Source organism: Natator depressus, chromosome 1 (assembly GCF_965152275.1).
Source record: "Natator depressus isolate rNatDep1 chromosome 1, rNatDep2.hap1, whole genome shotgun sequence".
NCBI classification, from domain to species: Eukaryota; Metazoa; Chordata; order Testudines; family Cheloniidae; genus Natator; species Natator depressus.
This window is the reverse complement of record NC_134234.1, coordinates 227,909,487-227,935,727: the sequence shown is the minus strand read 5'-3', so window position 1 is coordinate 227,935,727 and position 26,241 is coordinate 227,909,487. Positions and strand designations below refer to the sequence as shown.

Genomic DNA, 26,241 nt, shown 5'->3' with positions numbered 1-26,241 from the left:
CCCATCTCAATTCTCCCAAGGCCATAGCCTCCCTACCTCAACAACATTTCCTTGCTCTAACCAATCTCATAGCCACAACACGAAGCAGTCCCCAGGTATCTGTCAGGACATGCCTACAACTTCTCGGTCACATGGCTGCCACGACTTTTGTCATCAGTCATGTGAGATTACACGTGCATTGCCTCCAAGGATGGCTCCGTATATATTATGTCCCACACAAACACAGCTTAAACAAATGCCTCATGATGCCTGACAAAATAAGACTCTCTACTCTGGTGGACACACCCAGACAACGTCTGCATGGGCGTGCCCTTCCTTCAGAACATACCAACATTAATCATCACCACAGATGCTTCGCTCCTCGGATGGGGGACACACCTGCATCCACATTCTATCCAGTGTCACTGGTCCCCTGCAGAATCCCTTCTCCATATAAATTTGTTAAAACTACGAGCCATCCGCAAAGCCTACTCCCACTTCCTACCAATTATCAAAGTCAAGGCCATTCAGATCCTTACGGACAACATAGCTTGTATATGTTACATAAACAGAAAAGGGGGAGCATGATCACACTCCCTATGCATGGAAGCCATGAAACTCTGGCAATGGTGCATCAGGCACAGTATCCACATCTCTGCCTCATACCTACCTGAATGCCAGAGCACCACAGGAGATATCCTAAGCAGGCACTTTTCTCAGGTCACAAGTGGGAGCTAGACAACCGCGTACTCCAATGCATATTTCAACAGTGGGGGTTCCCACCGATAGATCTCTTTGCAACTGCACAAAATACCAAATGCCTCCATTTTTGCTCCAGGGCAGGTCTGGGAGCCTTCCCTCCCATCCCCCTCCTGAACCACGTGCTCCACAAGATCAGGCAGGACAAAGTGAAAGTAATTCTAATACCCCTGCATGGTCCTAACAAACCTGGTATCTTTACCTTCTCAGGATGGCGGTGCGTCCACCAATCATGCTCCTGCTTCTGCCTCATCTGCTGTCCCAGAACTCAGGTTTCACCCTGCATTTGGATCCACAAAGACTCCATATCAGAGCGTGGCTCCTCCATGGCTCAAGGGATCTGAGATGATCTGCTCGGAAGATGTACAAAACATATTATTGAATAGTCGCAGAGCAACTACCCACCACACGTACATACTCAAGTGGCAGAGATTCGATGCTTGGTGCCAGCAAAAACAGATATCATCCTTTTCAGCCTCCTTACCCTCAATATTAGATTACCTCTTAGAACTTAAAAGGTCAGGTCTCTCCATGAGTTTCAGTACGAGTTTACCTCTCCGCTATTACAGCTTTTCACCACAAGGTGGATCAATTCTGTCTTTGCTCACCCTCTCACCAAACGTTTCCTCAAAGGCCTCACCAACGTCTATCCAGAGCTATGTGATCCTACTACACCATGGGACCTCAACCTAATCCTTTGGGCCCTCGCTGGTTCCCCATTTGTACCCATGGCTACATGCTCACTCCTACACCTTTCCATGAAGGTGGGGTTTCTAGTGGCCATTACATCTGCCAGACATGTAGGAGAGTTGAGTGCTCTCATGACAGACCCCCATACAATGTCTCTTTTTAAAGATAAAGTATTCCTGAGACCACACCCCAAGTTTTTATTTAAAATCGTCTGTCTTCCACCTTAATCAGCCCATTTACCTGCTGACATTCTACCCTAAACTTCATGAGGATAGAAAATACACCACACTTCATACTCTTAATGTGTGGCGGGCATTGGCCTTTTAAATAGACAAAAGAAGACCATTTCATAAATCACCCAGACTATTCATTTCCATTACTGAACGCTCCGAGGGGAGTGGCATATCCAAACAGAGGCTCTCCAAGTGGTTCTCTGATTGTATAAAACTATGCTACCATCAATGTGACCGGCAACCCCCTAAAAGGATTCGCACACATTCCACCAAAGCCCTCTCGACCTCTGTTCCTTTCCTTAACAAAGTGCCCATCATGGACATCTGTAGGGCTACAACCTGGGCCTCAGTCCATGCCTTTACGCAGCATTACGCATTACAACAACAGGCAACATTCAGTGCCTTCTTTGGGCTCAGTGTACTGTCTTTTCTTACTCCTTCAACTCCAAAGCCCCCTCCTTCCTCCGGAGGGCACTGCTCTGAAGTCACCTAAAGTGGAGCACCCACAGGGACAGCACTCGAAGAAGAAGAAGAGAAAGTTACTCACCGTGTGCAGTAATGTAGGTACTTTGAGATGTGTCCCCGAGGGTGCTCCACTACCCGCCCTCCTTCCCTTCCTCCCCTCTACTTCGGACATTAATACTTGATCTCTCTAGTAGAGAAGGAACAGAGGGGCGGTTGGTCGCACAGCACCAGTTAACTGCCTGAGGCGGTGTGAGACAGGGACTGCGCATGTGCGACCCAACCTTAAATCTTTGTTGACTGAGGTATCCTTCATGTGTACCCATATTCTCCCTCAGAATGGAAGGGTAAGAGAATTCAGAAATGGGCTGAATCCTAAGGGTTAGGGAGGCTATAGGGGGCGAAACCTGAAAACTTATTTAGCAGGAGGCACCATGTTGGACCTGCGTAAATGTCTGGTATTAAAGTTAAAACTTTATTAAGTTGCTGCCTCCCACTTTAAAATCCGTCCCTTTGCCTGTTTCATTCTCATGCACTTGATCAGCACATGCAGATTGGCTTAGGTAAGAGGCACCAGTCAGTAGCTATTACCATACACCTACATTGCTAAGGGCACACTTCTTGGGGGGAAAAAAATGCAGAGATGAGCAAACACTCTGCCTTAGTTGACACTATCTACTCTGTGACCTATTTACAATTTTCAAATTGCATTTTCACACTCATAACTGTGTGAGAGAGCCCCTTTTAGAAAGATATGGCAATGTTAAAACTGAAACAAAACATTTTGCAACCGTTACTCTGTTTGCTTCCATGTGGGCGTTTAATAGAAGATCATGGTTATATTTACTTTTTACTTGAGCTGTTCAATCATTTCTCCATTAGTGTAAAATTATGCAGTGCTAAATCCAGCTAGCTGAAACTCTTTTTCCCACCCCAAAGAGTTTGTTCAGTTTCTGTGAATTAGTTTGTATTCTTATCTTAAGGTCTCATGGTACTGTAGGGAATGATACACAGTTGCTCCCTCTGTAACAATTTGGCAAAGTTCAATAGGTAAAAAGATACATAAACGTAGGACCAGTAATTTCACTTCATCTGTTAGTGGTATGGACACCGTAACAGCTTCAGGACTACTGGATTCTCCAGCCACAGACACCTACTGAATGTCAAAGGGAACATAGTCCTCCTCCAAGAAAGATGACTGTCCAACCCAGCTGTTGCCAATCCCCAGTGCCTGACAAGCCATATATATCAGGAGAGGTTGTAATTCTCTGATGTCTCAACAGCAGGTTGGGTGAAGTTCCTCCATAGCTATCCGTCTAGCAGAGTGGATATGTGCCCCAAGACACTTTTTTCAGCCAGGAAGTTCAGATGGGGCCTGTTTTGGGGAACTATCCCAACTCCCTTGGTAACTGGGGCTGAGAATGAGAGAGGTACATACACAACCACAAAACACGCCCTGGAGAATATAGAGGTAGCTTTTCCATAGAGACACAAGAAAAGAACCTTGGTTCTCTGCCCTTCCTGGCAGAAGTTTGCATGGAATTTACTACTCCTTAAGCTGGGAAGAAGGGAGCACAGATTCATCCTGAGGTGCTTGGAGGCATTTATGTGACTTTCCTCAGACACAAGCCTAAGCAGCTGTTCTTCACCAATCTGCAGATCAAACATGGGTCCCCTTGCACATTAGGATTACCCATCGTGGTGAGTCATGTTCCTGGGCAGCTTTTAGACAAAGTGCATTCCTCACTGCCTCATGATAGAGGAGTATGGTCTAATTCTTTGTATTTTCTGTTGCTCTAGCTTCCTTCACTGGTTGTAAAATATAACCGAAACAAAACTGGCGAATAAGTGGAGCTAAATCTTTCACCTGATGCCACAGAAAGTGGGATTGTCCTGGCACAAAGCAATAACACACAGAGCATTCCTATTTAGCAGTAGGAATTCAGTTTTTCTGGTGAAAAAGGATCAAACATATATAACTTTGTCATGTGCCCAGAATTGTGACATGTTTTACTCGGTTTCATGTACTGCTTTAATTCAAATACCAAGTATACTATGTATTGTGTTTTAAATTTTGCTGATTTTTTTTCTATGCCCTTAAATTCTAAGGGGTCACAATGAGTCGGGAGAAGAAGCATTACTACCCTGTAGTTCCCAGTCCTCAGAAGGCAAGTACAGTTTTTAGGTCACAAAATGTTATCGTCGTAGTGTGTACATTTCTTACAAGATCATTCCATAAGCGATTAGTATATAGTATTGGAATAATCTGGATCCTGTGACCATCTGATCCAGGTGGGTTGTGTGAGGAAAATAAGCTTTCTCAAAGCCAACTCAAATGAAGCTCTGTACTTAAACATAGCATCTCTAGCTCCTGTAGCTCACTGCATCACCTTGTGATCCAAGGTATCATGATTATTTGCCTGGTCTCCCTTATTCACCTTCTCCTAAACTTGTGTTTTCAGCTAGGCAGAATGATACACTGCTAACACAGAGCCAAGTTCAAAAGAAAAGATGAATGGTTCATTCTGAGTTTAATCATGATAATATTTGTTTAATATTAGTTGGTATTATAATGTTGGGATGTTTACATGTACCCAATTATGGAATGTAGGATGGTACTGACAGATTTATCTCGGTGTTTATATGCTGTAAATAGAATCAGTTGTCTACTTGCTTCCTTACTTGCTATGTCATCTAGCCACAGACCTTTTCTTTTTCACTCATCCTCTTTTAGCTGGGCTTTGTACGCAGATAATTAAAAAAAAATTTTTTTTTAAAGTAAAACGAAAAAAACGATCTTACACTATTGGCACTCTTGATAGGAAACAAAGCACAGACAGTATGAGTATTTATATTTAAATGTTTGTGTTTTTTCAAGAAAAAGGAGGGTTAGGGTTACAGAACCTGCAAGGTTAATAAAAGGTGACTTTAAAAGAAACCACAATTTTTAAACATTCCTTTGCAGTTTGGTAAACTGCAGCACAGTACATGTGTAGAAAAACGTGAAATTGATAAGCAGGATGGATAAAAATCAGTGCTTTAAAAATCACATTAAAATCAGTTTTTTATTTAAATGTAGCCTTTTAAAAAAAATCTATTTAAAATTAAATTTTAAATTATGACAATTTATGTTTAAGGCCTAAATTTACTATAATTTATGAAGATAATGTAAATTTTAAAAAATTAAGCAGTACATATTTGCTGCCAAAGTTTTAAAAAAAGTAAAACCACTGAACTGGTGGAAGTCACTGGCAATGCACCTGGAAGCAGCGTTTGCTGAAGTGCTAAGTCAGCTTTTGACAGAAGTAGGAAACAAAAACAAAAAAGAGCTGCAGAAGTAAAAAGAATTCAGGCAGAAGTCCAGCAGCAGAGTGGGGGGCTATCCTGTTTGTTGTACTGAATGCAGCATGTATGATTACCTGCCTTGTGGGCGGGTGGCATATGTGTGCATTCAGTGCTGGGGGTTGTGGCCCTCAGAGACCAGGTACGGTCACTATATAAATCCATGGTATGCCCACACCTTGAATACTGTGTGCAGTTCTGGTCGCCCCATCTCAAAAAGATGTATTAGAATTGGAAAGGGTATAGAGAAGGACAACAAAAATGATTAAAGGTATGGAACATGTGGAGGTATTAAAAAGACTGGGACTTTTCAGCTTGGAAAAGAGATGAATAAGGGGGGATATGATAGAGGTCTGTAAAATCATGAGTGGTGTGGAGAAAGTGAATAAGCAAGCGGTATTTACTCCTTCACATAATGCAAGAACCAGGGATCACCCAATTACATTGTTAGGCAGCAGGTTTAAAACAAACAGAAGTATTTCCTCACCAATGCACAGTCAACCTTTTGGAACTTGTTTCCAAAAGTATAACTGGATTAAAAAAGGAATTAGATAAGTTCATGGAGGATAGGTCCATCGGTCGCTGTTAGCCAAGATGGTCAGGGATGCAACCCCATGTTCTGGGTGTCTGTAGCCTCTGACAGCCAGTAGCTGGGACTGGATGACAGGGGATGGATCACTCAATAATTGCCCTGTTCTGTTCATTCCCTCTGAAGCATCTGGTATTAGTTGCTGTCAGACAGGATACTAGGCTAGATATACCATTGTATTGACCCAGTATGGCCATTTTTGAGAGTCTCTTGTGCAAGTGCAAAGAGAATATTTTCATTTCAGTTTATTTAACCAGTTCAGTTAAATGGCAATCTTGAAGGACATGGTGACCAGAAACAATGTGTTCAGTTCACTAACTACAGATACTACTTCCTTTGTTTAATAAATCAGTCAGTTTTAGATGCAAAACACGTTCTGATAAACATTGTAAAACTTTTTTCTTAGGTATCCAGCACATTTAGCTATTAAAAAAAATTAATTTAATTTTAATTTTCATCACACAGAGCTTGACACAAATTACAAGTAAAAAATCAACATGTAATAAGTGCATTGTTCACTATTTTCTAACATAAATAAAAGGTGTAAAAATTAAGAATCTGAATAGATGTAAATTAAACTATAATAGATTAAATAATCTTGTGTAGATACACTGTATCTTCTTGGTTACCAAAAAAAGAAGCACCAAAGTTAGTGTAAATGCTATATTTTATTTCACATCAATGTGTTTTAATGGTTATTAATTAATGAGAATTAACCTTTCTTTAGGAAAATAACTAAAAAATATATCTCATTAGTAACACGAGTAAGGAATCTGTTTTAGGTAAATAAGAGGTTAAAGGTTGAGAAGAGATGGGTTAATTGTTTCCTGCTGTATAGTGAAAATATTTTAACATTTAATGAACTTCAGCTTAGTTTTCGTTTTGTAATTGTAGATACTTCAAAGCAGTCTTTTCCCAGTGTACCTGGGATGTCCACTGGAACAATACTTGGTGCTGGAAGCATAGGAACTGAGATTGCAAATGAAGTAATGAACTTAGAAAGGTAATGAAAATTGAAATTGTATTTTAAGCTTTTAAGCAAAGAAGAGTAGAATGTGATGGGAGAAGCATAAGTAATTGGGAATTCACTAGTGTACTGCTTTTATTTTATCATATCATATGAGTAGGTGTTTTTTGGTTCAGCATTGGTACACTGCCTCAGGAGAGACCAGGTATAGCAACCTAACCTGAGATTCCTCATGACAGTGCAGAGCACTGACCTGATAACCATCTTAGTATTATGCTAGTCATTCTTTATTTTAAAAAGTTTGCTTATTCACCCAGATTTCTAAAAATTGTATTCTGGATTTGTCACATCTTCTCTTTAATTAGATTAGACCAGATACCTGGGGACTAGAAATAATCTTACCTTCAAATGGCCTCTGCCTGTTCATACGTAAGAGATGTGCCATCAGTGCACCTCTGACGTGGAACCTTCTTGTAGCAGTGCCTGTTGGAAAGCCCTTAGAGCCCATCCCTCTACTCACTGTTCCCGAATATTGTGAGGGTGAGGTTCTAAAAGGTGGTCTGGCATTCCAGCCTCCTCAGTTCCTTTCAAGCACAGTTGCAGCCAGACCATGAACCTCACCAAGTCATTCCGACTGGGAATCATCGACTCAAAACTCAGTTCCTTGGCTAGCTCTGTTAATGTAGAATTAACCATTTAAATAAAAGTTCTTCTGAATAGAGTTTTAAAATTCATTTTAGTCTATTCCTTTGCCTCAGCATAAATCCACAGATCCAAAAGAGAAAAGACTAAGATTTAAGAGGTGTGCCTCTTCTCCTGCTGTGTTACCAGCTTCAGACACCCATGCAAGGTATTTGACTTAGATCGGAGAAGGTATTCTCCATCTTGCTGTGCCATATGGCACACCTTCACACTTATAACTCATAAGGTATGTGAAAACCAGCTCCAAATATTCTGGAATTACTTCTCCAGGAAGCCTTAATGGCTAAGTCTTCTGGTTTCAGGTTTTTAGAATCCATGAATACAGATAGGCCTGCTTCAGCCCCAGCTCCTTCAAGGATTCAAAAGAGTATACAATCCTGTCCCAATTACCGACCCCCATTACTGGGGTAAAATCTAGCATCACCGTACCAAAGGATCTGCAGCCATCAGATCTAACCGTTCAGCAAGATGGGTTCCTGCAAGTGTTGACCTTTGATGGGAGAACCAAGCCTCAGGAATGCAATCGCTGGGATCCAGCACCTTCTGTTCTGAGCAAAAGAAATGGTGCACCTGTTGGCTTCTGTTAGCAGACCAGTCTGTACACCAGGACCCCCTCAGATCCCATGGCCTCAATTCCAAGACCTTCGGAGCCCAAACCAAAAATAAAGGATCCCAGTGACAATAAATCTGGAAAGAAAGGTCAGACCCCAATGTAACAAGCATATCTGTTTCTCCTCTCCTCCCCCCACCCCCACCCCCCCAAAATAATGGCCAAAAAGGCTCCAGACACAACTTCAGACTCCTCAATGTTGGGCCACCACTGCAGTAATGGAAGCAGATAAGTTCATAAATCAGTTCCAGAACCATACTCTGCAGTGAGAACCATACTTTGAGCCAAAGGCCGCCCCGGTTCAGGGATCCTCTGGGCAGAAAGGCAAGGGAATCTAAAATATATATATGTTGGATATCCCTCCTGCATCTTCCCCACTGGGGAAAAAAAGTAAAAATCCCTCCTCCAAGTTACAGGTTTCCCCTGAAGTGTTGCTACATTCCTCAGGACATCTACAGGGTCCCTAGGGAAGCTTGCCTCGCCATTTTCTGTACTATACTTACCAAGACTAATACTCTCAAGTTTGAATTCTCTCTCATCTGCATTGGGATCCACAGTCTGAAGACTCAGGCCAGTACAGACCTGTTAACTTGCCACCTTTTTTTCTCCTGTGGAGTGGCTCAGATACACTAGAAGACATTAAACTGACACAACATACAGATAATTTAGACAAACAGAATATCCTTATCCAACAGGGATATTAGGATTACTCATGAGGTCATTTTGTGCCAAAAAATTAAAAATTCTACGCTCAATATTTTAAAACCTTGCAAAATTGTGCAGAATTTTAATTTGTCAATAAATAAATGCAGAGGGTCCAGCATGGCAGTGGGGAGCACAGGCCACTGGTTGTACAAAGGTGGGAGATCACCCTGCAGCCTCCCCACCCCCAGGACACAGACTCAGTGGTGAGGTTGCACCCAACCATAACATAGCACAAGGCCTGGGCCTACCCCAGAAACACCCTGGGGCCTTGCCCCTCTGCACTTGGTGCACCATGTGTGGGGCAGGCAAGCTCAACCAGGGAGGATCTAAGTGTGGAGGGGCTCAGTGTGGGGGGGGTCCAGGTGTGGGTGAGAGGATTCTATATGGGACAATCTGGGGGCAGGAAGCTCAGTGGGGGGGTCTAGGTGTGGGGGGATCTGGATGCACAGAGGCTTATGGGGGGGGGTTCCAGGTACAGCGGCAATGGAACTCTGCAGGGGCTTCCAGGTGAAAGCAGTTGGGGCTCAGTGGAGGGGTCTGGGTGCTGGGGCAGTGGGAGTCTGGGTGCAGCTAGTTGGGGGTCAGTGGCATGGGGGTCTGGATGTGGGGGCTAATGGGGGTGGGGCTCATCAGGGTGGGGGTTTGAGTGCAGGGAGCTCAGTGTGGGGTGGTCTGGAGGCAGGAGGTCTGGGGGCAGGGGGCTCCAGATGCAGGGGTTGAGGTTCAATGGGGTGGGGGTCAGGTATGGAGGGCTAGGGAGGTTCTGGATGTACAGGGTGAGGATTGGCAGAGGTGTCTGGGTATGGTAGGTCCAGATGCACAGGGATTGGGCGGATGGGAGAGCAACTCCCTATTCTGTGACTCCTGCCCCCCCCCCCCCCTTCAGCTGAGGAGCGATGGGGGCAGGAAGCAAGGAAGGATGCTGAGCTTCCTGCAGCTGGGGAAGGTCTCTGGGGGTGGGTCTGACACAGCCTCAGCCACTCTGTGCAGAGGAAGAGGAAATCCATCCTCCCCTGCCTCCAGCCCAGCCAGAACTAGCAGCTGATTCCGGCTCAGGGTAGGAGCCATTGGCTGGGGTGTCCACAGCCCTGTGGTGATTTACTGCTCCGCCGGCTGCTCTGGGTGCCTAAAATGATGTACCTGCGCAGCTAGGGAGCGTTGCGTAACTTCTCTTGCAGCTTCCCTTTTGCTTTCCTGTCAACAAGTCATTTTTCTGCAGGGAAGCAAAGAAATCTGTGGTGGACATGAATTCTGCACACACATAGTGGTGCATAATTCCCCTAGGAGTATAGGATGGAGAATCTGACGCTGAATACTGGCAAGAATGGAATATACCACCTTGGGTTAGATGACCTTGTGACGTTGCACTCCACATGCTTTATGCAAGTATGCTTGGAATGTGAATATAATGTAACTGGAATATGCTTTATGCAAAAGGTCTCTTGTAAGGTATCATTACAAAACTTACAATCTACTGAGTGTGTTCATCCTATTTGTATGTATGTATCATTCTTGTATCTAATCCTAGAAATATGAAGTTAACTTTGAGGTCCTATTGTAATTATGCAAAGTGTGGGCCATTAATGGTGGTTTAGAATCTTGATGGCTCCCATTGACTAGGACAATTGGCTGTAGATGATTTATTTACCTGCAAGCCGCCTTGTGGATGTGGGGGCCAGCCTGTGGGTAATGAAGAATGAGATCTTAGTGACATGTGACCATGTCACCTGATACTGGAATCCATCTTAAACCTGGTGCTTTTCCATTTAGAAGGAGGGGTGGGAACCCAGAGAGACGAAGGATTCCCGCCTTGGGCCAAAGCTATAGAGGGGGTGGAACAGAACAAAGGGGCATCAATCATGAGAAATCCCCTAGTTACCACCTAAGCTGGAACTAACAAAAACTGTACCGGGGAAAGGATTGGGCCCAGACTAAGAAGGAGTCTAGTCTGTGAAAGAAGCTTATTGGAACATCTCTGAGGGTGATTTACACCTGTATTCAGTTTCTTAAATGTATTAGGCTTAGACTTGTGTGTGTTGTTTTATTTTGCTTGGTAACTTACTTTGTTCTGTCTGTCGTTACTTGAAACCACTTAAATCCTACTTTTTATACTTAATAAAATCACTTCTGTTTATTAATTAACCCAGAGTTAGTAATTGCTCCCCCAGGTAGTAAACAGCTGTGCATATCTCTCTATCAGTGTTCGAGAGGGTGGACAATTTGAGTTTACCCTGTATAAGCTTTATACAGAGCAAAACGGATTCAACTGGAGTTTAGTCTACCAGAAAGACTGAATACTGGGTGTTGGGAAAGTCCCTGTTAACTGAGAAGCCCCTGGGCTAAGTGAATCTTAGTTTCTGTGAACTGCAGGGGGGCATGACCCAACCTCTTGGTCTGTGCTGTAGCTGACTGGTGTGTCTAGATCCACAAGATGGGAGTGGAGGGAAGACTTCTCTGGCAGGGGGGTTTGTTCGCAGTGGTATCCCAGCACATCTAGTGACAGTCTTGAGGGAGTTTCTGTGACCAAACTCATCACAGACCTTACTGGACTTTGCCTAGCTATTCAAAGGATGCTGACCGGTCACATCTTTACAAAGATCCCCTCTCGTCAGAGGGAACAGGGTAAACTTTGCGCATTGGATTGAACTCATCTGGATCAGTCTGCACCTCCGCTTCAGAGGGACCCTTGTCCAATGTTAGTCCCTGATATCTTTTCAGAAGATGAACCAGAAGGTCTCACCAAATTCCAGAACACTGGCATGGAACCAGTCAACCAGTATCTCCTGATATATAAAAGTATAACTGAGTTCAAAAAAGAATGAGATAAGTTCATGGAGGATAGGTCCATCACTGGCTATTAGCCAAGATAGTCAGGGATAAACCACATGGTCTGGGTGTCCCTAAATCTCTGAATGCCAGAAGCTGTGACTGAATGACAGTGGATGGATCACTCTATAATAAATTGTCCTGTTCTGTTCATTCCCTCTGAAGCATCTGGTACCATTCACTGTGGGAAGACGATCCTGGGCTAGATAGACCATTGGTCTGACCCAGCGTGGCCATTCTTATGTGGGGTCTCCTCAGCTTCTTCTCCATCAGATGATGATGCTCAGTTACATTAACTAGTAGAAAGAATGGCTACAATGTAGAAAATATTCACAGTGGAAGAGACTTCTCATCCTGTGTTTGTTATTTTGGAATCTCCTTCCAGCGGTAAAATCACACTCCTCATTTTGGAACCATTATTGCAGCTAGCCAAGCTTATATGGTCAAATCCTGCAACTGGTCAAGTAATGTCTTGATAAACTTTTCTACTTACTATATGTACTATATGAAATATATGGACTTTTCCCACAAACATCCAGCTCCCAGTTCACTGGTAGTTGCTGCTGTTTCCTAAAGAACGAAAGGACAGGCATATTTCACCCCATCCAGCCAAAAAAGAAAAAAGCTCGATGCCCTCAGCAGAAAAAATCTTCTCTTCAGGGTCCATGGATGTTGGGGTTTCTAATCATCAAGTTGTGATGTCCAGCTACCAGTACTATCTGTGGGAGAAGAAGGCTATTTTTGCCACATCTCTTCCTGAAGACTAGTAAAAGCTGGTGGAAGTCCTGAGCCATATTTGACCCCTGAGACACAGCAGCCAGGGCAGTGGTGTCAGCTGTCACATTAAAGCAGCATTCATGGCTGAGATCATCTGGCCTTCACCAGAAATATAAGAACACATATGGAAGACCTTTCCTTTTAAGGAGATGGTCTGTTTGGTACAAGATCAGATGCAGTCTTAGAAAAATCTGAATGACACTAGATCTACAGCTAGATCTCTTGAGATCTACTAACCATTGTTAGGGGGCTTGTTCCTTCACCCACTTACTTCCCTGGTCCTTCTCGCATGAACAGAGAGCAACAATACCCGAAGTCCAAAGGTGCAAACAATTCGATGTTTATTGGGGTGAACTTCCAGCAAGCATGATTCCAGTTTCCTTCCTTAGTGTCCCCCTTCCCAGCTCTGACACCACGGAGCCTTACCTGTGTCCCTGTTCCCATTCCCCCCCCTTAGCAAAACATGATTCCAATTTCCCAACCCCTATTCCATTCCCATTCCCTCCCATAGCAAAACATGATTCCAGTTCCCCACCCCCATTCCCTGTTCCCTTCCTCCACCCACACCCACCACTTCCTGATTGACTGCAGACTATATAGTAAAACTTGAGTTCTGCTTAGCTGTACCTTATCCAGTCATTTTACTGAAATTTAACTAACCAATCCTAAAATATTGTAACATGATTATTTAACCAATTATATCCCACCACCTTAATTAGTTTACACCCAGCAAAATTAATTATACAGCAGACAGGAACAATCACAGAACCAGACAGAGATTATGGAGACAAACAATAGAGAAATGGGGACTACGGTGATAGAACAACACAGAAATGAGGATTTCACATCCCAGCTATTGATAAGTGAGTTCTTGCCAGACAGGATGCTATCAAACCAAGTTTCCTTTTACATCTTCTAGGCACTTCCCTTTCTCTGGAGGCGAGAGGCATTATCAGGACAGGATTGTATTCCTAACAGCCCAATAGCACTTTATTTCAGTGTGACTAGTTTGGAATGTGAGGATGTGACCATTCGCTTCCCAGCTTATTGCTGCCTCTGTTGCTTAGCCAAAGGCCTTAGCCTAAGAACAGGGCCTCAGACTGTCACAGTCAGAGAAGGCCCTTACACCGGCAGACAGTGATTTTGATTCTTTCTTTTATACCTCTATAACTGGCTAAGTGATAAGAATACACCTAAATTCTTAGAGTATAGGCCTTTACAAACAGGCCTGAATATCTATATGCTAACAACCATCAAGAAGAAGAATTGGTATTCCAGCCTTTAAATAACAATACCCTTCCTCCTCATTCTATTACATGCGTAGGACGCATGTTGTCGCCAGAAGAGGCGGACCACTGTGGAACTAGAGTGATCATTGGCAGGGGAAGTTAAAGAAGAAAGAGCTGCTACACCATGCCCAGCTATGAGGGGATGCTCCAGTTGTAAGTTTGCTCTTCTACATAGGTGAAGAATGCAGACAGAACAGTCACCCCTCAGATAAGGAGAAAGTGAGAAGGGTCACTGGTGCAGAGGAAAAGGGAAAGAAAAAAAGAGGGAGCAGTTAGTATATACTGAGGCCTTCTTGAAAGGGTTACTCTCCCACTGTGGAGCATGGAGGGACATTATGTGGTTGCCAGATTTCATGGGTTTGTTTCAGGAAAAGACTAAGCACCCAAAGCAGACTCAGGCACTGTTGTAGTTCCTGGAGAACCAACAGTGGCAGTGGGAGGTGCAGTTTGGATCTGCAGAGTGACTGTCCTTACTGGAGAAGGAGCAACAAACCTCCTGGAGAGCCTGAGAAAGGAAGCACTCAGTTGCCACAGGCATAGGGTAAAGAAAAATTATTTGGGAGCGGGAGTGCCGAGGACCAGCCAGGGTCGTGTGCTCTGCTGGTGGGCAGGAAAGGCCTTCCTCTATGTGCATCATGACACACAGGCTTGCTCTGGGGGAAAAGCATGGGAATAACTGAAAAGGCTTGGCCAAATCATGGGCAAGGAGATTTTTGGTATGGTAGTGGGGCATTTAAACATGCACTGCCCTCAAGGGAAAGTGAGCTGCAGCTAGAGAGAGAATGGGGCCTGAGCAATGGGGAAGAGAAGGAGTGGCTGTCCTGCAGTGCCAGTATAATGGTTGCAGGTAAAACAGGTGTGGCTGTGGCCCTGACAGCTAACTAAGCACTATTAGTAGGAGGCTCGAGGGAACACAGAGGTGTACTACCCCTGCAACAAATTGGGTGGAAGTTGGGGTAAATACAGAGTCTGAACAATATGTTTGTGCATGTCAAGGTTCCCTCCCCACTCTGAACTCTGGGGTGCAGATGTGGAGTCCCATATGAAAGACCCCCTCAGCTTGTTTCTACCAGTTTAGATTAAAAACTTCCCCAAGGCACAAATTCTTCCTTGTCCCTGGACGGTATTGCTGCCACCACCAAGTGAGTTAGACAAAGATTCAGGAAAAGGACAACTTGGAGTTCCTGTTTCCCCAAAATATCCCCCTAAGCCCCTTCACCCCCTTTCCTGGGGAGGCTTGAGAAAAATATACCAACCAAATAGGTAAACAAGGTGAGCACAGACCAGACCCTTGGGTTTTTATGACACTAAAAACAAATCAGGTTCTTAAAAGCAGAACTTTATAATAAAGAAAAAAGTAAAAGAAGCACCTCTGTAAAATCAGGATGGAAGGTAATTTTACAGAGTAATAAGATTTAAAACACCCTCTAGGCAAACTTTTAAGGTTGCAAGAAAACAGGAATAAACCTCCCTCTTAGCATAGGGAAAATTCACAAGCTAAAACAAAAGATAATCTAACGCATTTCCTTGCTTTACTTATAATTTTTGTAATCTTAGATGCTTATTTCAGGTAGGGTTTTAGGAGAGGTTTTTTTCCTGCCTGGTCCCTCTCTCTGTCCCGAGAGAGCACACACAGAGAGCACAAACAAAACCTCCCCCCACAGATTTGAAAGGATCTTCCTCCCTTATTGGTCCTTTTGGTCAGGTGCCAACCAGGTTATTTCAGCTTCTTAACCCCTTACAGGTAAAGGAGGGATTTTATGCTACCCTTAGCTGTAGATTTATGAGAGTGCAGATACAGATCACTGCCCCTAATAAAACATATGGTTGACACCACTACCACCCTCGCGCTCCGCATCAGCGACTTGAGGGCTGGGTGAAAAAGCCAGAGGTCTTGGTGGTGGAAGCACCTAAGGGGGTTGGGACTGAGGATGTGGTGTTGAAGGCAGCAAATCTAAGAGGAAAACTAGGAACAGTAGAGAAGTCCTTGTGGGAGCCCTGAAGAGAGAGAGGTGGGAGCTGAAGAGAAGTTTAGGTTGGAGTTTCAGATAGTGCTCCTGGAAGATGAGAAGGGGGGATGCACAGGTGGATAATAGGCACAATTAAAGAAGGTTCCTCCCCAAGGCAAAAAGACCTTGTACTAGGCAGGGTACAGTCTTGAGGGGTAGTGTGATGAATACCCCATCCTGAGTTTGAAAGGATTAATGTGGGCTTGAGAGGCCAATTAACTCGCCTGCTTGTACCTGGGTGGTGAGCGAAGCCTCATTCAAGATGAAGCCCCGCTGGGAAAGAGCTGGGTGGGGCTATAAAAGTAGGAGGTCCCCAGCAGAAGGGGCCTGCAGGGAGAAAGGGAAAGGAACCCTGCAGTCCCTCTCTTGGTAGTAAAGAACTGAAGAGCAGGAGTTGGCGCAGAGAAAGTTGTGGTGGAACTGACTAGAGGTGGGATGTCCCGTTAGGTAGAAGGCTCATGCAGGGCCCTGAGGTAAAGGGGAAGATCTGGCCCAACCAGGGAGAGGCCGAACCCAAGAGCAGGAGGGTGATCCTGGAGGATTTGGGCAGAGGTAGAACTCCTAGATGGAAGGACCTTGGGAGTGGAATACTGCATGGAGCCTGTTTGCAGGAGCCCTGACATGAGAGTTGTGGTGGATCTGCAACACTGCCAAGGGCAGGAACCAAACACTCAGGGAGAAACCCTGGGAGGCATTGCTCATTACAAGAGCCCAGAAAGGGGCTTGGAAAAAAGGCTATGGGTAGGAAGAAGTCCACAGAGGCAGCAGAAAAGGTCTGACTGAGCAGACCTCAGCTGCTGATTACAGGGTCCTTGGATTGGAACCCAGTGTAGTAGGAGGGCCTGGATTCCCTGAACAGTCACTTGGGAAGGTGACGTGAGGCCCCTAAGAAGGGATTAAAGACAACTGAAAGCCCTGAGTGCAGGAATGTAGCAATGGTGGGATCCAGAGTTGAGGGTCAAAGACCAGATGTAATGATTGGGACTATTTGTTGGACTTTTTATGAGTCTGAAATGGGTAGAAATAAAACATGATCTGCTTGGAGGGCTGAGTTTCAAGAAGATGATGACTGCTGCGGGACCAAAGCAATCATCAGCAGGGGGCATTAGAGAAGAAAAAGCTCCCCCAGCACCAGCTGTGAGCAGGTGCTCCAACAATGAGTCCATTCTTCTACACACCTCCATCAGTCCATCCAGACATTGATCTGGTAAAACTGCATACTTTGGCTGCCAAGAGGGCAATAGCCTTCTACTTAAATGGTTCTCAGGAATTTAGAAAGTCAACAAAGCTTTAATTTCATATGGGGGTAGTGAAAATAAAGAACAGCCAAGTACATCTCAGCATTTATGTAAGTGGGTTAGTTTTGTATAGAGGAAAGCTACAAGCAGATGTTTCTCTCCCATTGTAGTTTAGATAACACTCCAAAGGGCAAAGGTGGCTTTCATGGCATGCCTCAGGCATATCCCAGTTTTTAGAAGTAAGCAGAACTGCAACCTGAAGCTCTATTCATACTTTCACAAAGCACTACTCCCTAGATCTAGCATCCTGGTTGATGCTCAGTTTGGTAAGGCAGTACTACAATGATAATTCAGTTAGGACTCAGCACCTCACCCTCTAGAGACTAGTACTGCTTGTGAAACTATTCCATGAAAAACGTACAGAGACCACTCAGAGAAATGAAGGTTACTCCTCTATAACTGGTCCTCATCTAAATGGACTCTTCACATTCACACTCCCTACCCACCTTCCCCTTTTCCTCAGAGGCCTAATTGCAACTTTGAACCTGGGGAGGCTGTGGTAAGAACTGAGGCAGCTGGAGCTCCATGGCCCCCCTTTTTTGCCTCTCGCGCAGAATGTTCAGGAACAGTGAGGGGAGGCGCAGGAGAAGGCATGAGAGTGCTCCAATGGCACTGCTACAAGGTTGTTCTACCATCAGTGCTGCATCTCCAAGGCTCTCATGAGCGTATGTGCAGAGTCCATCTCAAAGAGGTAACGTTCGTTTTCCCGCCAGAATTTAAGGAAAGGATAGAACTTCATGAAATAACACTAGAAGTAAAAGCAAATATCAAGAGGACATGTGGAGAGTCCATCCTTTTTATTTTTTTTTCTTTTCTTTTTCCTCCCACTCTGTTATATACCAAAATTTCTGAACAGCTGTATTCTGATATTTGGAAGCTATGTGCTCCAGAGCGAGTAGTTTTGTACTGAAATGTTCATGACAGTTTTTCCTGAAGTCTGTTAATTTTGATAATTGAGAAAAAGCAAAAATGGGTTCTACCAATTATCCTGTGTCGTGATGATCCACTGGTTCTCTTTCTTTACCAAAATTTGGAGCAGGAAGTGTGTGAGCTATGTGACCGAATTTAAGCTTCGCTTTTGACAAAGCAGTGTTGTCTGAAGTCTCAAAGCTTATCACCTGTGGTTTTTTGGTGGGTACTGCTATACTCTGACTAAATAAGTTTCTCATTTTAAAATGGAAGGGATTGAAGTTCATACTCAACAGTGAATGTATTGTACAACATGCATATGTATATTTTTTAGGTTACACTGTTCTCCATCTGTTGGTGAATTAAGTCCATCTGATCTTATGAGGAAATCTTCTCCAACTTTAACTCCAAAATGCAGCAATGTAAGTATATCATTAACACCAAGAACTTTCAATGAAAGGTCACTATCAAATAATTCAAAGCCTACATTTGATCTACCTTAAAACTGATTTTTGTGTGTGAATTAGTGCCAGTGCAAGGTGTCTGACAATCCTGGGTATTGAAGTCTTCTGTTCACAGAAGAGGTACGATACAGGCAGCAAGAGTACAAACTTCTCTTCACTACACCACCAGTGAACCTCAGTTCAAGCCTTGAGTAACCATCCCTCAGGGCTGGGAAGACTGTAAAGGTCTTGGGGGATCTTTGCTGAGGCTACAAAAAAATGCTAGATGTGGGGAGGGTCTTTTTTGTGATGTGGACTTTTCGAAACTTGGAAATTATTTGAAACCACCACCCAGGAGCCATCAGATAGTTAAAAAATATTCACCAAGACTGAATTCAATTCAGCAATATGAAGGTAAATGTCTGGTTCCTATGATCATTCCTATATACCTTTCACCCCGCTCTACTATGAAACAATTGTAATCCATTGAGGTGTATCCTCTGAATTTTAAATCTTTTTATAAAAGAGGTGGAGAAGCAGCGTATTCCATGGGTATGTCCACACTACCCGCCGGATCGGCGGGCAGCAATCGATCCAGCGGGGATCGATTTATCGCATCTAGACGCGATAAATCGACCCCCGAGCGCTCTCCCGTCGACTCCTGTACTCCACCGCCACGAGAGGTGCAGGTGGAGTCGACGGGAGAGCGGCAGCAGTGGACTCACCGCGGTGAAGACACCACGGTAAGTCGATCTAAGTACGTCAACTTCAGCTACGTTATTCACATAGCTGAAGTTGCGTAACTTAGATCGATTTCTCCCCCCGCCCCCACCCCAGTGTAGACCAGGGCTATGAGATTCTACCCTTCTATCTAACCCAAGAGTGATGTTGACAGCATGGGGGTGGGTATGCATAAAGAATCTTTTTGCAAGATTGTACAATATTGCCCTTACTGTTATCAATGGACACCATACTCCCAATCCCTTATTTCTTTCCCTCCAACAACATTGTTGTGAATCCAGTCACTGTCTTTCCACTTAAACGTACCTTATGTACTCAATCATAAGCCAGATAGTTTATAAGCCGACTCCCGAAACCACCACCACCCCCACCCCCCCAAGACGGATAAGTAAAAATGGCTAAGTTTTATGGCCCATTCATAAGCCAACCCTATAATTCAGGGGTCAGCAAACTTTGGCTCCTGGCCCATCAGGATAAGCCGCTGGTGGGCCAAGATGGTTTGTTTCCTCGAGCATCTGCAGGCACGCAGGTAAACCTAAGTAAACAAAATGTCCCGGGACAGCAACTGGTGGGAAAATGTTTTGCAGGGGAGAAGCTGGGGGTCAGGGGAGTAACCCCTGTGACCACTCCCTACATGACCCCTCCCCGTGTAACCCCTTTCCATCCCACCCCTAGCCCGGGACCCCCCCACACACTCTCCCCATCCCATCCCTTCCCACCTTACCAGGGGCTGGCCAGGGGAGGCTGTCTGGCCTGGCTGGAGCTGTTCCAGCAGGTCAGGTGGCGCGGTCGCAGCCTGCCAGCCCCTGAGCTGCAGCTGCTTCAGAGGCTGGCGGGAGAGCAGCGTGGCCAGAAGCGGAGAGACTCTGGCCCCGCCTCTTCCCTTCTGGCTGTGCTGCCTCTTCTTGCCCCCTCTGTTGGGGAGGGTGGCTGTGTCCCACCTCTCCCCTCTCTATACCCGTTCATAAGCCGACCCCCTTCTCTGATGCTTCCCTTTTTTACTAAAAAAAATTTGGCTTATGAACGAGTATATACGGTAGCTTTTCTTCTCTGATTCTGAGTTTCTTTCAACAGCATTGTGCTACACTGATTGATTTTTTTCCCTCCTTTCTCCCTCTTTAATATCTGATGTCCATTCCACCCATGGATTACTGTAGGTCTGTCCTTCTCAGAACTGATTGGCTCATAGATATTGAACTACCCTCTAATTAGTTTCAGAATAGCAGCCGTGTTAGTCTGTATTCGCAAGAAGAAAAAGAGTACTTGTGGCACCTTAGAGACTAACACATTTATTTGAGCATAAGCTTTCGTGAGCTACAGCTCTCTTCATCGGATGCATTCAGTGGAGAGAAAAAAAAAATGAATGCATCCGATGAAGAGAGCTGTAGCTCACGAAAGCTTAGGCTCAAATAAATTTGTTAGTCTCTAAAGCTTTCGTGAGCTACAGCTCACTTCATCAGATGCAGTCATTTTTTTTTTTCTCTCTACTGGATGCATCCGATGAAGTGAGCTGTAGCTCAAATAAATTCGTTAGTCTCTAAGGTGTCACAAGTCCTCCTTTTCTTTTTCCTCTGATTAGTGCAGCCTACGATCATAGAACCACTCTCCAGCACTTCAGCTATATATTGTGTTGATTTAAAGGTTCTCTTTGAATGTGTCCCTTAGTGTTGTTCCTGGTTACTTCAGTGAAGTCTTGTTGTTTTCCCTTCTACTACTGTAATGTGTGCCATAGAATCCAAGATAACAGAGGGCTCAGAGAGGTACTCGGTTTAAATTACAGATATGAATGGTGCATGGACTAGGGATGAAGACAAACTTATTTTACTGGAACTCTTTTCATTTTTCTATGTGGGAAACTGCTTCCACAGCTACAGTGGCAGAGCTATCACTGCCTCTTGCCCCTAGGGACGGTCCCCTGTAGGAAAAGTGGTTTACTGCCAAACCACCGTGGTAGATCTTGCTCTGTTATCTTGGAGGTGAAAAGACGTCAGTTTCCACTGCTGTCAACCTGGCACTCCTAGACTCCTTGTAAGCACTAAAACCCATTTAAAACCATTTTAAATCTTAGAATGCTGAACACAAGATTTAAAATATAACAGAAATACCAGCTTTTTTTAAAACAAATTTTCACAGTCCAAATAATTTAGTTTATGTATGGGAAACTAAAATGTGGTGGGTCTTTTTTAAAGCTAGAATGTATTTTTCATGAAAATATGTTTTTATTGTTACAGTAAACTTGTAGAGATTATGGCACGTGAAGTGGAAAAATGGAAGCCTTGATAGTTTTTTAGACTTAGAGAGAAATTCATTAATTTGTGTGGTGGTTTTAATCAATTTATAACCTAACTTTATTATTTTCATTTTTTGTGTGCTTTCAGGTGCCAAATAAAGAGTCGATTCAGTTATGTCCTTCAGAAATGGAGGGCTTGGAGACCTTGGGGCAAAATCAGGACACTGTTTCATTCCCAAGCAATGAACCTCTTCTCAGTAAGAGCTTTTTTACTACAATTCATGACTTATTCTTTAAAGAAAACTCTGTTAATGGTTGCAGCTTTATCACAAGGCAGTATAGTAGGTGTGTTCAAAAATGCTGCCAATTTTGAGAGATTATCATGGTTCCTATTGTAATTATACCCCATGATAGCAGTGAGAGCCTGAGTAGAAGTTTACTGTCTGTTCTCTTGCTCTCCACGACTCGCAAATAGACTGCTTCACAGTTCTTCCTTCCAAAAATAGGAGCTGTGCAGGATTAAGGGAACTGAATATAATCTGCCATGATGTACAGACCCTCCATGTAAAAAGTATGAATGCTTGTGTATGTAGAGCTGAGTGAAACATTAACATTTTGCAATACAGGTTGAAATTTTGAAGTTGTTTCCATTTCATATGGTCTGAGACTGACCCGTTTTTCTTTTATATTGAAATCTTGTTTTCTATCAAAAACTGAGATTTTGGTAAATACAAAATTCTGGAATGTTTTAAAATAAAAATGTGGAAAACATTGTGAAAAATGAAAACAATGTCTTTTGAAATTTTGATTATTTAAAATAAGGCCATTTTTTTAAACCAAGAAGAAAAAAATTGATCAGCTCTTCTTTTGTGTGCTGTGACAGGTGAGCTTCCCCCTTAAGTGTCATGAACTGGAATAAAATTTTCTGCTTAAGTGGTGTGGCGTGAAGTTTGCCAGTTAACTAGCATGAATTGAAATTTGTCATTTTATTAGCATGAAGTTTAAGGTGTGCCTCTGGAGTGGCATAATTTTAGTCCCAGAATCAAGTTACCTATTTTTTTGACTAAGTGTCTCTCCTGAATCCAAACCTTGCTTCAATTTCCCAATCTTTGAACACATGTAAGAATGTAAAGTGCCCTTTGTCTTCAAGGACAGCTGCTGTTTTAAAAGTAAGTTTGTTTGGAAAGTGACCTTGTTCTGTAAGTTTTTGTGCTGCATAAATAGTGGTGTTTACTTATTTCCTAGGTGACAGTTGCCAGTTGGATTTTGATGCAGTGTGTGAAAATGATGACACTGCCATGGCTTCACTCATGAATTACTTGGAAGCTGAAGGAGGCCTCGGGGATCCAACAGAACTCAGTGATATACAATGGGCTTCCTAGTAGTTCTTTTTTATACAAATGAGAAGAATGTAAAATTCTGTAATGCACAACAACCACACATCCTCAAGTACTGTATTGGTAATTTGTAAGGCTTTTTTTTTAATTCATATTTACTATCTGTATATTTGCTAAGACTTTTATGCTTTGTTCACAAAGAAATGGCTTGTTCTGCACATATGGAAAAAATGTGATACTTTTTCATGACCAACAACCTCAAAATTTTTTTGCTCCATATCTAACTAGAGTGCTTACAAGTCGTGGTTCTATTTTTGCTAAAAAGCTTTAACCCAAAGATACCGTACAATGTATAGGAATAACTGAGTTAATCTGAATGTTTTAATACTTTTTAAAGAAAGCTTTTATTTGTAATTTTCTTCTACGAATTGGGTGGAAAAGTGTATTATTTATCCATGTCACTTCTGTAGGACTTTCTCTACTTGCGCAGTTTGAGATATGTTTGTTTTTGTACCTCTATGCTTTCTTTGAAAATATGGTTTCCACACTGCAAAACTGTAAGATAAAGTACTATAGTACAAAAGGGGACACTACATTTTAAAATTCTTTGCCCTTTCTAAAAGTATTGTGTGCAATTTTTGTAGTCAAGTAAAAACAAAAGAAAAAACAATAGTCTTTGAGAGTTCTGGACAAACAATGTTAAACATTGTCCCACAGCACAAATGTGACAGGTGCAGAAGGCGAGAAACAAAATAGTTTAATACAAAGTATTATTTAAATATATTAGTAGAGGACAGAACACACAACCAAAGTAGTAATATTGTAACTGTAATAAAGCAATTTGGTCACTATAGTTCGGGGGATATTATTGCCTTGGAAATATGTTATAGAACAGTGGATGTCAACCTCTTTTCATTTGCAGTTCCCTAAAAAAATTTGAATGAAGGGCTGGATGGATCCCTTTCGAAATCTTAGGCATAGTCTATGGACCTCCAGGGGTCCACGGACCATAAGTTGAAACCACTGTTATAGAGCATAGCTATTTAAAGAGAGCAGATATAAAATTAGTTAATATAATCTTACATCTGGAGAAAAATGAGAATTGAGGAGCTGGAGATTTTAAAAAGTAATAAAGTGGGATTGAGACTAGTCAGAAGTGGTAAAGTATGTTTGATCTTAATGGCCTTTTCCTGCTTAATGTCTTATGTAAATACAGTTTTGCAAGCTTTGCTCACCAATATTAGGTGTCTAAGGTTGAGGGCTTAAACACTGAGGCATCCAAAATCACTAGCCACTTTTGAAAGAATCCTGGCCTTTATCTCTATCTATTAATTGAGACTGTTGAAACTACATTTGAGTTATGTAGCTACACAAAATAGTGGGAGAAACATACGTGTGTGTGTGTGTGTATTGGCAATAGGTGGTTCGTAAGTGGCAATATGGGGAATATTAAATTTTGTGAAAAGGGCACTGAATTGATTTCTCCAAAATACAAGTACTATAAAAGGTATTATATAAAAGAGTATTCTATTACTTAATACTAGCTGCAAATATTTTTTTTGTGCTACTACAATCCTTTAATATATAATTGATCTATTTCACATTCTTATTTCTAATATTATAATCTTCTTGCAAAACATGTGATCCAGTTATGACAGATCACCCTTGAGTGCAGCACCCTTAATATGTTGTATTAAAACAATATGGTGTTAGTATCCAGATACGGATGTCTTACCTCGTACATTGTATGTGCAGATAAATGAGTGAGTCAGTCAAAGGATTATGCCATATATGCTTCCCCCTTCCCCCCAAATTCATGAAATGAAAGAAAAGCATTGAAAATGTTTGAGCTGTGTAGACCTTTTCATTTTAGAATATTTTTTACAATTTGAAAACACAGGTTCACTTTGTAAGCAGTATGTCTTCTAAATGTAAAATTATTAATATTTTAACGGAAGAGATTGCAGATGATGTAGACATATGCCTAACATTAAGGTGATGGTTGACACTCGGCAGACTTCCGATGCATCTAGATAAGAGTGTAGAATGGTGTATAGAAAATTTCCTAGGATATTTCAAGAAAAAGAAGTACTAAGTAATTACCCTAAATAGCCACTAGATGTCAAACTTCCTCTGTTTGACAATAATTTGACTCTGAAAGGTGGGATACTATAATCTTCTTCTGTGATGCATTAACTCCTATACTTAACTGGGACAGCTGTATACCTTATAGACATTAGAGAAAATTACTAAGATGTCTGAAATGTATATATTTCCAACCTTGGGGACAATAATATCTGATATAATTTTACTGCTAGAGCTGAATTTGGCCCTTGGTATGGAGCAACACAGAAAATCAGGACTCTTTCTCAGAATGGTGATCAGATTCTATTTTTATAACTGTTTCTGAAAGATGGATTCTAATTATTACTTTAACTGTAGGGAAAGCTATGAAACACAATGGCTGCTTTCCTTATTCTGCATTTACTAATTGAACGTTTAAAGTAAAAATAAATTCTAATTAAAACAAGTTCTATAGGTAACCCAGAGAAATAAACAGTTTAAAACCAGATTGCTCAAAGAAGAGTCCAGATGCTCCCATGCAAGAATGGAGTATTGATTCTTACAAGAGATGATATTACCATGCATAATCAAACCACTGTTTTGGGATTCCTCCCAGATTACTCCTGGAAAACCTTTTTTACCTTAGAGGCAAACCTATTGTAGAACTAGTTTTGTCCCGCTAGTTTGCTGAGCCCTTTGTAATCAGCAACCTGTACAGTATGTGTGTCTGTTAGCTGCTTTATTGAACCCTTTCTGTTTGCAAAACCATTTGTCAAACCTGCTGATTTCACACTATTCTACATTGTACAATGTCTTTTGTAAATATTTATGATGATGAACGGAGAGGGGAAATTAAAATATATTTTATACAAATTTGAGGTAATTATGTGTGTTTGTTTAAAGCCCGGTGTTTTTATTGTGGGTGTGGTAGCAGTATAATAGTTAAGATTGTTCCAGGATTTCTATTTTAACAGGGGTGAAAAGGGGGTCTCTAAACGTCTGTGTTTGGAGTCTGAAGATCAATTTAATGAGGTGCTTGAACAGTCCGTGGCAGTGTTTGGTGAGGGAAAAATGTTAGTTCTGATGGTTTGAAAAAGTACCACTTGCCCAAATCTTGGCTCATGTCCAACATTTTCTTCGAATCCCCTTTTTTAAACGTAGAGCAATGTGATGTATGAAATTAAATGGGGGGGAGGAGTTCAATTTATTTGTAACAATGTTTCTTAAAAGTGGTAATGTTTTGTATAAACAGCAATTGAAGGTTTAAAAAAGTTAGTGTT

At 42.5% G+C, this 26,241-nt stretch overlaps 1 protein-coding gene across 3 annotated transcripts in view; it reads left to right on the top strand.

Annotated features, from left to right (window-relative positions):
- BMAL2 (basic helix-loop-helix ARNT like 2) overlaps nucleotides 1-25,804 on the top strand; it is a 58,337-nt gene extending 32,533 nt beyond the window's left edge. The window contains exons 12-16 of one of the 3 annotated variants that reach the window (XM_074937084.1): nucleotides 4,233-4,291; nucleotides 6,949-7,057; nucleotides 18,481-18,568; nucleotides 21,709-21,817; nucleotides 22,806-25,804. In XM_074937084.1, the coding sequence (XP_074793185.1) occupies nucleotides 4,233-4,291; nucleotides 6,949-7,057; nucleotides 18,481-18,568; nucleotides 21,709-21,817; nucleotides 22,806-22,942 (502 nt within the window). In that variant the 3' untranslated portion in view covers nucleotides 22,943-25,804. Of the gene's footprint in view, nucleotides 1-948; nucleotides 1,103-4,232; nucleotides 4,292-6,948; nucleotides 7,058-10,257; nucleotides 10,365-18,480; nucleotides 18,569-21,708; nucleotides 21,818-22,805 lie in introns of those variants that run through there. The other 2 variants (XM_074937093.1, XM_074937102.1) reach the window with 2 other exon arrangements.
- Nucleotides 25,805-26,241: the final 437 nt, after the last annotated feature.